Here is a 15,515-nt window from a genome sequence, read left to right on the forward strand (position 1 = left end):
ATGTCCCCATAACTGAAAATAAGGGTCCGTTTGTTTTACGTAAAATATTTTCCGGAAAACGTTTTTCTCACTTTTCAATATTTGGTTGGAGGAAAACAGATTGATCAATATAAAACATTTTCCTGGTCAATTGAATTTCTTTTTCATTTTCTGGAAAATGACTTACGTTTTAATTTTCCGTAAATCATTTTCCAAACTTTTCACTTAAAAGCATAAATACTCAAAATAATATTTTATAAATTTAATATTAATATGATATTTTAGTATTATTTTAATAAAAATATTAATTATTAACAATTTTAAAATATATTTATTAATATTTTTAATAATATAATATAATAATAATATTATTATTACAATAATATACTCAATTATATTATAATAATATACGATACAATTATATTCTTATTTTAATAATATATAATAAATAAAAATATTATTTCTTAAAAATAATATTATTGAATTATTAATAGTGAATATTTTATTTATGTATTTAATATTAATATAATAGTCTAATAATATTATAAAAATTCTTTAAAATATATTTATTAATAATTTTAAAATATCACATTATTTTTTTTTATTTTTATAGATATTCAATATAATTTATCACATTTTTATTTTAATAGAATATACTAGAATTAATATTTTTATTTATAAAATTATAGAAATACTATTTTAATAATAATATTGGCATAAATAGTATTAAATAAATTATTCTAATATTTTTAAAAAATAATATTAAGTTTTTATAATAAATAATATTATTTATTATATTTTATATTTGCAATAAATAATTTATAAAAAAAAGTATCAATTAGTGAAAAATAATTTACATATCTTCCTAACACCAAAAAAATTTTTTCAAAAAATATTTTCCAAAAATATAATTCATTTTACGTAAAACATTTTCTATAAAACATTTTCAGTAAAACAAACGAACCACTAGACATCTCAGACAAAGGCAGTTAAGTTACTTGCTATTTTGGTACATCAACTAACACGTTATGCCTGAGCTATCATGTGGTAGTACTAAACAAAGAGTTGCAGGGAACCATGGAAACATTTTCAAACAACAGGGTGTATATTGAACAAACTAGGTCGAGCCAATGGGTTCGGGTTGTAAATGATTGGAGCTTTGCTCATGCTCTCTGGTTTATGTCTAAGACAACATAACTGATGCCTCAACTTCTCTGCTAGTTTACATTATTCATGACCACTGTCAGCCTTATCATCATTTTTCCAAGGAAATATATAGTTTATGACCTGCATCATTTTGGATTTGTCTTAAATCCAATTCAAAATGATATTTGCGTGACCCTTTTCCATGCAGCATAAAATGTGATTTTCAGGCGAAGCTTACAGTTGTCGAGGTACAGGTGGTGTTGACCGAGGGTTTTTCCCATAAAACCCAATACCAGGTGGCCGGTAAAACCCTATTGTGGTTGGCTGCTGCTGAGGCTGAGATTGTGGCTGTTGCCGAGGCCGAGACTGTGGCGGCTGTAGTGGCTGAGAAGCAGGTCTAGCTAAATTCAATACTATATGTGGGGGAAGAGGAGGTGGTGGTGGCAGTGTGTTTGCTCCATATCCGTAAGGCATTACCCCTATCATCATACCTGTTGACTGCATATATCGACTTCCTGAAGGATTTGCAGGAGAGAGCGAGGGAGGCGGAGCAGAGGCAAAGGAAGCTTGAATCTGGTTGCCTTGAGACATTGGTTGCATACCAGTCGATGGTGCAAGTGGCATGTTGTTAATTGGCTGCTGCTGCAGGGGGTTAAAGTAAGTTGTTCTGGGGATGTCTGAATTGCTTGGATCTGACACAGGCATTGGTTTTTCAAGTTTGGGACGCTTTTCAAGAGGAAACATTGATAACCCCGATGCGAACCCACCGGAATTTAAGCTACCATTCATAGAGGCAGTTTCTTCTGCAACAAGGGACGAAAGTACAGATGTAAGCATCTGAGCAGAAGAAGTTGAAGCAGCGAGCTTGGCAGCAACAGCAGCCGCTGCAGATTTCTTGTTATCTTCTTCAGTCAGTTCTGACGGTGCTAAGGAAATCACAGGCTGCTGAAGATGAGGCTGAGGTGGAGTGCCAGATGGCGGAGCTGAAGGAAGGTTCTGTTCGCCTACAGATACAGCCTCAACTGTAGGAATAATAGATAAATGGCCATGCAAAGTGGGTAAACTCAGCCTGTTCCTTAAATTGTTTCCTTGCTCAATCTGACCACGAGCAACCTGCATACATAATCACTTTCACTTAATTTGAAAAAATAGAAAATGTTGTACAAGTTGCATTTATATCCGAAATCGTTAAGGGTAGGGTTTTAAATAGCGGTTTGCGACCGTGATAACACCCGCAAAAAAGCGGTAGCGGCTCCCTCCGTGATACCTGCTATACCTGCAATAGCGCCCGCTATGACCGCAATCGCGGTAAACGCTATGCGACCGCGACCGCGATTTAAATCCATGGGTAAGGGACCCTCCTAGGCAGGCCTATCTAGATCCTGTAATTTAGCATCAAATACTGATAGCAAATTCGAGACTTTTGGATGATGCACATTTGATCAGACACACGCCTGAACACTTAAATATGCTATTTTGTAGGGCAATAGGTGCAAGTGAAAAAAGATTGAGTTTCCTTTTAACTTCTTTATTTTTTTTTTCAATATACCTTTAAAAAGGATAACATCAAATTTTCTATTTCTAAATGTTTGAATATTCCAAATAAAACATGGTACTTGGTTTTAGTTAAATTTATTAACCCAAACTACAAGTTTTATTCCGGTCTAGCTATACAGAAAATGTATCCCAGTTGTTTGTGATTCGCTCCAACAGTAGCAAATAAGTCGAATTGCAAAGAATTTTCTTCTTAGAAGATCTAAACAAATCTATACATTTAAAATCTTGCTTGATGCAAATTATCAGCTCAAGCAATTTGTTAGTAAAAATGCAATTCTTACCTGCAGCTGACTACGAATAAGCACCAACTTTGATTCCTGAAAAACTTTAAATAATTGAGTACTAAACAAGGGACAAATGATTTCAAGCTATAATTTCCAACTCATGAAGACATGATAGTGACGAAAGCATACTTGTTCCTCAAGTGCTTCTTTAAGGTGATAAATCAAAGTAGCCCTGGTTGTTTCAATGTTTTCAAGTTGTTCAACATATTGCTGGAGAGCATTTTCTTGCTGCTGTAGCTCAACTACCAAGGCAGATCCATTCTGATTTCCTAACCAAAATCAAACACATGCACTTCGTGTTGTTACAAAAGCACACAATAATTCAAAACTTAAGGCAAGATTGTACTAACATCAAACTTCAGGTTACCAAGAAATAAATAATCAGCAGTTTACAACCTCAACCAAGAGATGCCCAATTAAATTATTTTTGCAAGAAAACACATATGACAATTCCTAAGTAAAAGGTTCAAATATATGTTCTCGTTCATCACTATTAAATCAAAAAAATGATTAGGGGACTCATCTGGATCAAATGCACTAGATCTGTAATACATTCAAAACATATTAGAACACAATAATTGTACTTAATTTGTAGAGGAGAAAATTAATCAGCAGATGCACCAATAGTCAATAGAACAACTCTTATGCATCAAACTTCGTTTATCCCTTCAATGCAGTCTCAAACGTGTTGATCTTATCTCATTAAAGATTTGAACTATTAATATTTTAGAAAACAGATCAGCACCAGAGTCCTCAATTATGCATCCAAAATCAAGTCCATAATTCCTCAGGGATTTTTTTTTTGTGCATTGGTGGACTGGATTGGATCAATCAGGAGTATTATGCATTACATTCTCAACTAAGGCAACAATAAACAAGCATAATTGCAGAGAAAAATCAAAGGCCAATAACCTTATAAAGCTAATTAAATGACTCTTGAAATACTTACGTCTAATTACTTAGGATGGCTTCTATGAAAAAAAAAAACTACGTAGGATGGATTCTTATGATGTTCCATTCTCATGATTGTTACATAAAACCAGGCAGCAACAAAATGAACTCCCACATCCAGTAAATCACAATCAACAAGGAGACCATGTATTAAAATCTAAAGAACCTAACTAATAGCAACTGCTTATGAGTGAGGTCAAGTATCACCACTAAAAGCCTTAAGAGACCTTAATTGATTTACATAGACTGGCACTATAAACAGGAAAACTTTTGCCCACTGGGATGATAGAAGAAGTTAAGCAAGATGAATTACACACACATATAGATGAGAGAGAGAGAGAGAGAGAGAGAGAGAGAGGCACAGAAATTGTGTTCCTAGGATTTTACTTTTGGCCAATAGATAGGTCTTACTAAATTGCATGTGTTTCAGTTCTAATATTTGGAGCTAACATGAAATAACTTAAAATGAACTCAAAGAGAACAAAACATGAAGTATCCTCTTGCTAGAATGATTTATGACTGATTGTCAATCGTAGTTTGAATGCCTAGCAAAACTAGGATTTCACCCTACCAAGAGACCTTTGTTCCAGAATTAAGAATCCCAGGTACTTGTGAGATTTCAATCTTCATACATCTAAAATCAAGAATTTGACACATGTAGATTTGTAACAACTTCAGATTTTCTTCTAGTTCTAACAGCTTCAGTATTATTTTTACAATAGTGAAAAAATCTTTGTAAAATTACATTTAAAAAAACATATACAAAGAGAGGAGGAGAAAGAGTATTTTTCTTTTTATTGGTAAATAAAATCTTAATAAAATGTAAGCATACATGAAATCTCATAGCAGAACTCATACCTTGAGTTAAACTACTTTCAACATTTTCCCCAAGATTACCCAAATTTTGTACAGCAGCATTACACTTGTTTAGAACAGTATCCTCATTTGGATTGTCCTCAAGAACAGATTGGTATGCAGTTAGTATCTTTTCTGGAAGGCCTCCAACAGCCAATTTCTGATGGTGAGAAGATTAAGAAAGAGAAACATATAAAAAATTGCAAAAGAAAAGACCAAGAAAAAATCTTAAGTTATAAGAAATACAAACAAAATGGCTAGAATCAAATTAATAGATCAAACTACAAAGGAGAACTGAATAGGTAAACTTACAATTCTTACTGCATGTGTATCCCTCTTCACTATCTTGATAGGATTTGAGCCTTTTCCATTGTACACGGAAGCAGCAGGAGAAGGAGAAGGAGCAGGATTCTTTCCGAGCATTTCATCTTTAAGATTCTGTCCTTGAGAACCAAAAACTTTTCTTTCTTCCCATATGTCAACCTAACAATTACCATGCAAACAAACCATCAAACCGATCACCCCATAAGGAAAAGTGGAAACCCAAAACAATAAAGGAAGAAAAGGGGAAAAAACTGTTACCTGGTAGGTATACAGTAAAAAATATATAACAAAACAACATAAACCATTACAACATTCTTTCAGCAAACAAAGGATAATCCACTAAAAATACTAGGATATACCATCCTAACTACAAAATTGATGGGGCCAAATACTAAATAAAGCACTAGAACTTTATCTAGCTTCCTAAATAAGCCACTATTCTTCTCTTCTATCCAGAGAAAGCTCCTAATCTATAACTCATATCCAGGTTGACCCTTACCACTAAAAAATGTCACATGTATGACCTGACATTAATGCCATGGCCATCTATCATTTTTACAGACAGAGATGCCAATACAACTTTTTTTGTTTTTGACAATGGAAAATTGAGAAATTTTCTATCTGAGCCATGGTCTTTATTATAATCAATGAATTCCAAAAAATCAGAAAAGCATTTTATCTGTTACAAAAAGAAAGGTGTCAGCATGCATAGGACGTAATATGGTTGCGAGATGTGACATCTTTTGGTTCTCAGGGTGCTTTTGGCCGAGGAATTTTAATATTCCTGAGATTTTTCAAATGATAAGGGCTACCCCATCAATGAACATAGTGCAGCAATCAAAAGCAATAAGGTTGAACAAACGATTAGGAAAGAAGATGGAACTTCAGAAAACTTATTAAAACCACTAGCTTCTTCCTATTAATTCAAGAAAATAATAAGAATGATCCTGTTGACTGTAAAGCCCACAATTCATTCAAATAGGATTGCTTTCTTGCAAGCAAAGTTTCAACCCTGACCCTAGATTTTTTTTTTGGGAATAAGAATGGAAGACCTCATTAAAAAACCCCTTCATATCTGCCGAAATACAAAAGGGCATCCCAACGAACATTAGAAGGAGGAAAAGAGTACCTCAAATTTTATTATTAAACCACAACAGTCACGGAGAGTACATAGAGCATAGCTAGGAAAAGACCCCCAACCAAGAAACAAAACCACCTAAAGACAAAACAAACAAAAACAGAAAACTAAGCATATAGTTAACCAATTCCTAATTTCGCTAGCTTATCCGCCTCCTAGTTTGCACATCTCTGGATGTGCCTCACAATTACATTTTGATCCAAAACAATAGCCACAATTTACTTCACTTGTGATTCAAACAGGGTTGTACAGGAGCCAGGATTATTAATCCAATCCACAACATTAGAACAATCACTCTCCAAAATCAAACGCCCCATTGAATCCCAAACAGGCTCCATGAAGGATAGTAAACTAGCTTTAACTGCCCTCAACTCAGCTAGGATAAGAGGACTAGGCCCTACAGGTTTAGGTTTAGAGAAGGACCCCAGTAGAAGACCATCCGATTCTCGAAGTAAGCCTCCAATACCGCCTCTTTGCCAATCCTTATTCAACGCACCATCAACATTTACTTTGTAAAATCCCGGGGGTGGAAGATTCCAAAAGGGGGTAGAAGAGATTAACTTTCTGTAACTCAAACAAGAATCAACCAACCAAGGATCCCCCACCATGATGTCAAATGGGATAGAATTATTAGATAACTTTGTAGAAAACCACGCTGCCAATCTATATCTAGTGAGGAAAAAAAGATGAGTTGGATCCAACTTCCCATTCTCAAAAATTAAAGCATTCCTACACTTCCAAACTGAACACAATATCGCCCTAGGAATAGAGATCAAATATGAGAGCGGGAGACTAAATCCAACCAAGAAGCTAAGAGGGTAGTAGGATTATCAGGAAAGGCAAAAGACACATTCCAAAGACGCAGGAACTGAACCCACAAATCCCATGCAACTCTACAAGACACAAATAAATGAGAAACAATCTCCGATCCCGAACCACAGAACGGACAAAGATTATCCACAATCTCAGTTACACCACGTTTAAGGAGCTCGGTTTTTATCGCCAACTTCTTATGGAAAACCTGCCAGACAAAGGACTCGACTCGAGGTGGGACAACCCCAATCCACACATGCTTAGTCCAAGAAGGATTATCTTCAATCAAACCGTTCATTAAGCTGATACATGACTTAACCGAGTAGGAGCCTTTCCCATTCCCAGTTCAAACATAGCAATTATCCTCAAACGTCCCAAAAGAGAAGTTACATAGCAAAGAATTAAGCTCTAACCACTGCTCCAATTCCCAATCACTAAGGTTCCTCCTCATTTGGATATCCTAGCACCAAACCGAAGAGTTAAGGCTTCTAAACTCAGCGATTTTTCCTCCTTTAATAACAGAAAGAGCAAATAATCTCGGGAACTGAGATTTAAGGGAGCGAATAATCATGTAACTTAACATGATGGCGAAAGCATAACCGAAATCATCATTTATCACACAATTATTCAGCGCACCTTTCCATAGCAAGGAGGCTCGAGGGGAAAACGAATTTTCCACCAAGATAGACCTAGGATCTAGATTATATTTGCTGCAAACAACCATTTTACACCACGAATCTTTCTCGCTAGCAAATTTACAAGTCCATTTATCCAGGAGGGCTCGATTCATAAGATTCAGGTTAATGATTCCCAAGCCTCCCATATCCTTAGGTTGGCAAACGGTTGACCAACTAACCGAACGTACCCTCCTCCTCTCGACCGAACCTCCCTAAAGAAACTTTGCCATAATATAGTTTAATTTCATCAAAACGCAAGAGGGCATTCTAAAAAGAGACAGGAAGTAAATTGGCAAGGAACTAAGAATCGATTTTACAAGCACCACTCTTCCTGCTAAAGATAGTCCCGTAACGATATCGAATTGTTCTTTGCACCAAGAGGGAGGCCAAGATACTTCGACGAAAAAGCACCTACAAAAAAAAAATACTAAAAAGTTTGCTCTTGGAAAGGTTCAATTGGAGCCTAACCCTAGATTTAAACTCTAAAGATACTTTTTTTGAAAGGTTGGGAATTTTATTAATAACGATAAGCATTATTAGGGGCCTCATTAAAAATCCTCCCTAAACCTATTTGGAGAAAAAAGAGTGCACCCTAGACAATGCCACAATATAAGACCTCGTCTCCTTAAAAAGTTTCTCCCTTAATCCGACATAAATCAGGACCACCTATGCTAAAATCAACCCTTGAATCATCAACATTTCACCCACCTTTATAACCTACTATCCGGATACCCTTTTAATGGCAACCGGAAACATTAACCTTAGCCAACTAAGATCAAACCCATCCCCTATCCTAGGAATAACATCAACAATAAACTTTATATCCAGTCCCTCCAAAAACAACTTCTCATCTGACAGTCTGTTTTGCTAAAAAGGTCAACTAGCGAGTTGCATCTTTTTGGGGTGAACTCGAGAACAATGTTATCTTGTAGAATAGAGGTCGCGATAGGAATCAACAAAGATGCCCAATATGATGGGATGCTAGAAACATTTAATAGCCAACTGACCACCACCGCACAATCCGACTCTACTACCAGTCCAAACTCATTGCTCCACTCGGAATTTTTATATAGATTAATTGCGTGATCAATCACCCTTGCTTCCGCTTAAAGGGAAGATCCACCACCTGAAGGAACCGAGAATGATATCAATAGTTTACCTGAATGATCACGAAGCGCCCCTCCAATACCTCGAGCGATACCAACTGACCTTATAGCTCCGTCAACATTAAACTTCAATTTCCCCATTGGAAGTGGAGACCAAGCAGGATGCATCAATTCCGGTTTCTTCCTCAATAAATCGTAATCCGCACGCGATAAATCAATGATCAGGTCCTCCTTGCTTATCGAGGCATCCGAGAACTTCGCTTTCAACCAACAGGGTACCCGAAGCTTGATAGTAAAGACCATTTGCATCACATCCAGTTTCTTCTCTGAAAATCACCTCGTTCCTATGTCCATATAGTCCAAAAAACCGCTAGCAGAAGTATTCCCCATACCATCCTACAATTCTTATTAACCGGGAGAAGTTCTCTCCAAGCTGTTAAGAATCTTTTCAGTTCGTTTCGCAAGGCGGACGAAATATTCCAAATTGCGAGAAATGCTCCCCATAATCTCCAAGAGACGCTGTAGGAAATAAATAAATGTTCAACCTATTCATGTAACTTCAAACAAAAAGGACAACAGCTATCCGACAGCGAAACAACTCCCTTTTTTTTGCGAGTTCCAATCTAACTGAAACTCTCCGATGAATCACTCACCAAATAAACGCCTCTTGTGGAGTGATCCACTGCCAGATCAACTTCTTCCAATCAACTCCATCTGACCCAAGGGAATAAAAACCTTAACAGCCAATTTCACAGTATATTGACCATCATTTGTTCCAAGCCATCTCAATTGATCAGATGATATCGAAGGGTTCTCAAATTCGTTCTGCAGGCAAAGCATTGCGGAACATTGTTCGCGTTACCAGTCAAATATTGCCCTTCTAAATTGGATGCTCCAACTCCATCCAATCTCCGATTTAGAACCGAAATCCGCCACATAACCTGCTATGTTTAATGGTCCAACTCCATCCCATCTCCGATTTAGAACCAAAATCCGCCACACAACCTGCTTTGTTTATTGCAAGCGTGAACATCCTAGGAAATGCAATCATAAGGGGTCGACTACCAATCCGAATGTCCTGCCAAAATTTCACCCTCTTGCCATCACCAACCTGAATTTTCATTTCACCTCTAATCTTCGAGTCACCTACCTCCCCATTAAAATTGCTTACAATTCCTTTCCATATCCATGACGATCCTTGGGTCTTCGGACAAGATAGGAGGACAAAGGAAGGGTCAAAGTTATATTTGGCTGCCACGACTTGTTTTCAAGGACTCAAACATTCCAGACCAAAACGCCAACACCATTTACCAAGTAAACCCATGTTTTGTGCAAAAGATCGATAATTCCCAAACATCCGTATTTGACCAGCATACAAAGGTTGCTCCAACAGATCCAATGAATGCCCTTTTTACCAGGCGCCTCTCCCCATAGAAATATCGAGATAATACTGTTAAGTTTTTAGTACACTGACATTGGTAATTTGCATAACGATAAGTAATATACCAGAAGATTGGTTAGAACAGATTTAACCAACGATACTCTACCACCAAATGACAATGTTAAAGACTTCCACCCCGTTAATCTATTCTCTACTTTGTCTATTACAGGCTCCAATATGGATTGGGCATTACGCTTTGCCCTTAAAGGGAGGCCTAGATAATTTGTTGGCAGCAAACCATCCGAACACCCAATACGGGAAGCCCACAAGCAGAGATTATGTGCTTCAGTATTGATTCGAAAAAGCATACATTATTTCACGTTCAATTTAAACCCCGATGAAAGTTCAAACACCCAAAGAACCTTTTTCACATTACAAATTTGCATTTCCCCTGCTCCACAAAACAAAATAAGATCATCGGTGTACTGTAAATGGGAAATCTCCAAACTGATTGCTCCATTTCCTACTATACAGCCTGAGAACAGCCTCTTATATATTGCCTTCTCGATCATCAAGTGTAACGCTTCTCCTACAATATTAAAAAGCAAAGGCGAGAGGGGACACCCCTGCCTCAGACCCCTAGCCAACTTGAATCTTTCATAATCTGAATGAGGAAATCCCAATCGACGGTATCGTATGCTTTCTTAAAATCAGCCTTGAACACTACACCCGATCTTCCACTCCTCACTGAGTCAATTACTTAATTGGCGATCAGAGAGCAATCGAGTATTTGGCAACCAGGGATAAATGTGAACTGTGAATTGCTGATTAGTGAGCCTAATACCAATCTTAGACGGTTGGCTTGGGTAGAAAAGGCTTAGACGTAAAATAATAGGAAAAAAATATCTCGCACAACTAAGGGCAAACACACTTTATTGATGTCTCATATATCAATATAGTTGTAGCACAAGTAAAGTTAACACTGCCATTTAAGAAGAGACGCAACTAACACAGACAACAATTAGTAGTACCAAGATCATAAGCAAAATTGTGACAATAGTTCCACAAGGACCGTGGAATCATATTCATCAAATAAATGAGTATACTCTACATGAGCTTCCAGGAAAACATTCTATCTTTAATCCTATTTGGGGTGGAATTAATCACCGTTAAAAATGCAACTTTTTGACTACTTCCATTTAGGCTAAAAATTCCATCACCAAACAACTAATTACAATACCCTAGAATTTATTACAATAGCCATTAAAGCCATATGAAGCCACTTTAAAGCAAAAGAAAACAAAATGCAAGATTGACACCAAGTAGCAAAACCCATATCATTATAAAAAAACAAGCAAAGCCCATATTGATTATTATGTTGATTGGTTCTACATGAAAGCAGACTAAAGAACTGTTGTTGACATTCAAAGCAATACATTGCATTGCATGTCAAGAGGAAGCGAGATGAGGGACAATAATTAACCAAAAGTATTTTTTTTACATTCAAGACATTAGCTTCCTGGAAATGTGACAGAGGGCAGCCATTAGAAAAGAAAATGTTACCACAGCACCAGACCAGTAGTCAAAACCTGAAGTAGTTAATTCATTTGATAAAAGCTACAGAAAGAAAAGTTCTCAAAATTGAATAAAATACTTACCAGTCGGGTTACAGCTTTCTTTCCATACTCATCACCATCATCATACACACATTTGAGAGCTACTGGAAGAACTTTCCAGAATTCATTTACAAACTCACTTCCCTCTCGCCTACTATTTTGCAAAATGTCATTAGCTAAATACAGAAAAGAAACCCGCCGTTCTTTCTGGAAAGAGTTAAACAATTTGTCCCATGTTTCAACAATCTGTTTTGCCTTCTTCCGGTGAGTAATACACCAACGAGACAACGCTGAAGAAATGTGAAGGAAATGCATGCTACCAACAATTTGTGCTAGTATATAACAAATAAAAGTTAACTATTAAGTAAAAGTGCTACATTTTTTTGGAAATTTTTGTATTTCATCCAATAACCATTCTTTCTTGCAAGAGATTATCTATTAAGTTAGAAAATTATGCTGACAAACAAGTAACTCTAAATAGTCATACTGCTAACCCATAAATTCAAAATAGTTTGTGGAAATGTTTTGAAGCATTGGCCGACTTAAAAGATTTAACTACTATATATAACAACATTATGCTATCTTTGCGGAGAATCTAGTTACATGACTTTCTTTGAAGACAAAATAAAAGAGCAGACTCAAATTAATTTAAAAATTAATGATGATGACAATAACAGGTCCCCCATAAAACAAACAGGCAATAACATCAGAATCACCAAGAATTCCTAAAAGCAACAATCTATGCCCTCTAAGCACAACGGTAGATCACACATCTCAAACAAAAGAAATTAGTATTTGCAGATAATTTACATAAACTCATTCTCCTTTAAATTTAAATGAAAAATGTTAGCAGTTACTAAAAATATTACATTGCTTGAGCCTTGAAGCTCAATGCATAGAAGAAAAAAAGGCAGAGAGAGACTTCCCTGAGCGACTTACAATGCAATATGAATGTGTATATTTTTGTATAAATGTTGTGTGCGTATATATATATATATATAAGCTTAAGATGTATAGTTATGATAAAACTCTAAAGGGCGATTCAGCTTATAATACAAAACAAGCAAAATTTCCCTTTTTCTTTTCTTGGTCAATATTCATAACTTTCTTACTATCTCATATGCGTTGTTAAACAATGAAATATTGAGAAACATTTGACATCCTGCTTTTATTAGTAAATGCACAATTAAAGAATTGAGAGAATTTCAATCAGACTATTACATTTTGCGTATACTGCCTAACAAAAACATATCTAAACACAAAAAGCATGCACTTGATCAAATGGACCTTGTCTATAAAAGGTTTAAAGAGATTTTGTTGCAAGTGCTAAGGTGTGATGCCTAGTCGCACACCTTAACAATACTGGTTCATATGAAGAGAGAACATTTATATAAAGAAATAAGATGAACAAAAGATTCATGTTCTTCAATTATAAACTTTAGAATACACCAAATTTCAATAATCAGGAGTGTCATTGTAATTATGTAGCACTAATGTAAGTGAAAGACTATGCCAGCATTATTATTTTCTTAATAAGAAACCTCCAGTTAAACTTAAAACTGTAGGATACATTCAATACTTTGTTGCGAATTGTTTAGTTTCGATAGTTTCTCAGTCAGTATCCGCCCATCAAAAGCTTCATTGCTCATCTTGCTGCTTTATGAGCTTTACATAGCCTTCAGAAAACCCCTTTTAATTAAGCAGATTTAAAAGTGAAAGAAAGGTAGCAGAGAAAAACATATTAACATGAAAAAAATGCTTCAAAAATATTCTTCTATCATCTCAAAGAAATATCAAGGAGGCTTAAAATCCCAAATAATGGGGTTTGCTAAAGGCTTCTAGTCAATTGTTAAATTCTATTCAGAACCCATGCCTCAAGTATTAAACAACAATCCAACCCTAAAATCCCCTAATGCAAGTCTATTATTTCAATTTTTCTTAATTTATGATCTCATGCGTTGTACTCGACCATGTTACATATTACATATTCATTTAAAGCATATTAAATTATCTAATTTACAGTTTACCATGCTTTAGCATTAATGATAACAACTTATAGAATTTAATATTCATCATCAATGATATGCCAATAGAAACCTGGTTGGATAAAATGCATCCTCTCTGTGATAACGTTTACCCTCCCCTAATCTTCTTCTCTCTTGCTACGGCATTAATATTGAATTACTTCCCTTCTAGCAAACCTAATCACAATACGTCTCTTGTGACTTTCAAATCTAATTGTTGCCTATTTTCATATTAATTCCCACTAATCAGACTTCTAGATCCAACAATTCAAGTTTCCTTAGGTTGCAATTGAGATAAATCTAAACTAATCCAATAGTTAATATATCCTAAACTGTAACCATAATCCTAAAACATATACAAACCACAAAATCTTTGTACTCAATCCTAACTACCACGGTACCTTTGTAGGCAAAACTGCAAGACTTCCAAATTTATTCCAACAAATATTTTAATGTACGTGCCACAACTCCCAACAAGATTGAATTTCCAAAACACAATACACAGAGACTTTTTAGAGAGCACCAACTCAATATTTTCCCAGAAATGAAATTCAAAATTACTATCGGTTTCTTTCTCTCTCAATGAGTGTATAACCACAAAAGCACAAAACCTTACTCGAGCTTTCAGGAACTTTCACCCCTCTCTAAACCCCACAATGACCACAGAACTAGTCTTATAAGTTATAATTAGTATTCCCACAAAGTAAAGTCGGTGGAAAACACATTTCCAGCTATAGCTTTCATTTTCTCCATATTATAATTTATAAGCAAATGCCTTCATTAATTACCGTCCACCAATTCTATGTATTGCTCTAACGCATTTCTTCTAGTGCTCAATAACATTAGCAAAATCTTTCCAAATTTAAAGTCTGGTTTGCTACTTATAAAAACTAAGAAAACTGCTCGTTGAAACTAATTAGAAAGATCCCATTTTAAACTATTTAATTTTACAAATTATACAAAGAAATAAAAACAATAAACAAGTTTTTTCTTTAAAAAAAAGGAATCGAAAATGTTCCCAATACCAAAATTCTTCACAGAACTAATATCAACTATCAATATTTCGAAATTTTCAATTCCACTTCTACTTAATTCTCTTAGCAACCAAATAGAAACCCTAGGGTTCGAAGAAATCAAAATAGATTCCAACTAATTCTCAAAGTAGAAAGATAATAATAATAATAATAATAATAATAATAATAATAATAATAATAATAATAATAATAATAACAACAACAACAACAACACTTGGGTTACGATAAGAAATAAAAAAAAACGAACCTGAGAGTACTTGGAGCAGTAGAAAATTAGGGACTCCTTTTAGGAAGAGACCATTTGGTGGAGATAGGGAAACCCTAAAAATATTCTGAAGAAGAAACCCTTATTTATTCAATTATTTATTTTTTGGGACAAAACAAGGTATGGGAAAGAGAAAGAACTGAGGAAACCTGTCGTAGTTACTCAAGAATACTATTTTCCGTAATTTCTAAATGATGTTATTTGATTGAAAGTACTAGGCTTAAAGGTGTACAATGTCTTTAAATTAAAAAAAACAAATAAAATTTATTTATTTTTACTGAATTAGATATTTAAATTCATTAAATTCTCTAATCAAAAAAAATAAATTAATTAAATTTTAATTAATTTAACTATTAAATCTTTAA

General features: G+C 35.1%; 1 protein-coding gene across 1 annotated transcript; it reads right to left on the minus strand.

Annotated features, from left to right (window-relative positions):
* Window positions 1–1,065: 1,065 nt before the first annotated feature.
* On the minus strand, window positions 1,066–15,303 carry LOC120133526 (regulation of nuclear pre-mRNA domain-containing protein 1B-like). Its single transcript, XM_039150095.1, has 9 exons — window positions 15,133–15,303; window positions 13,398–13,503; window positions 11,870–12,117; window positions 5,085–5,255; window positions 4,776–4,932; window positions 3,096–3,235; window positions 2,964–2,999; window positions 1,364–2,238; window positions 1,066–1,266 (listed from the first exon to the last, which is right to left on the minus strand). Exons 2-9 carry the CDS (start codon window positions 13,474–13,476, stop codon window positions 1,260–1,262), a joined length of 1,713 nt encoding a protein of 570 aa, XP_039006026.1. The 5' UTR covers window positions 13,477–13,503; window positions 15,133–15,303; the 3' UTR covers window positions 1,066–1,259.
* Window positions 15,304–15,515: the final 212 nt, after the last annotated feature.

This window comes from Hibiscus syriacus, unplaced genomic scaffold (assembly GCF_006381635.1).
Source record: "Hibiscus syriacus cultivar Baekdansim isolate YM2019G1 unplaced genomic scaffold, ASM638163v2 tig00110584_pilon, whole genome shotgun sequence".
Classification (NCBI taxonomy): Eukaryota; Viridiplantae; Streptophyta; class Magnoliopsida; order Malvales; family Malvaceae; genus Hibiscus; species Hibiscus syriacus.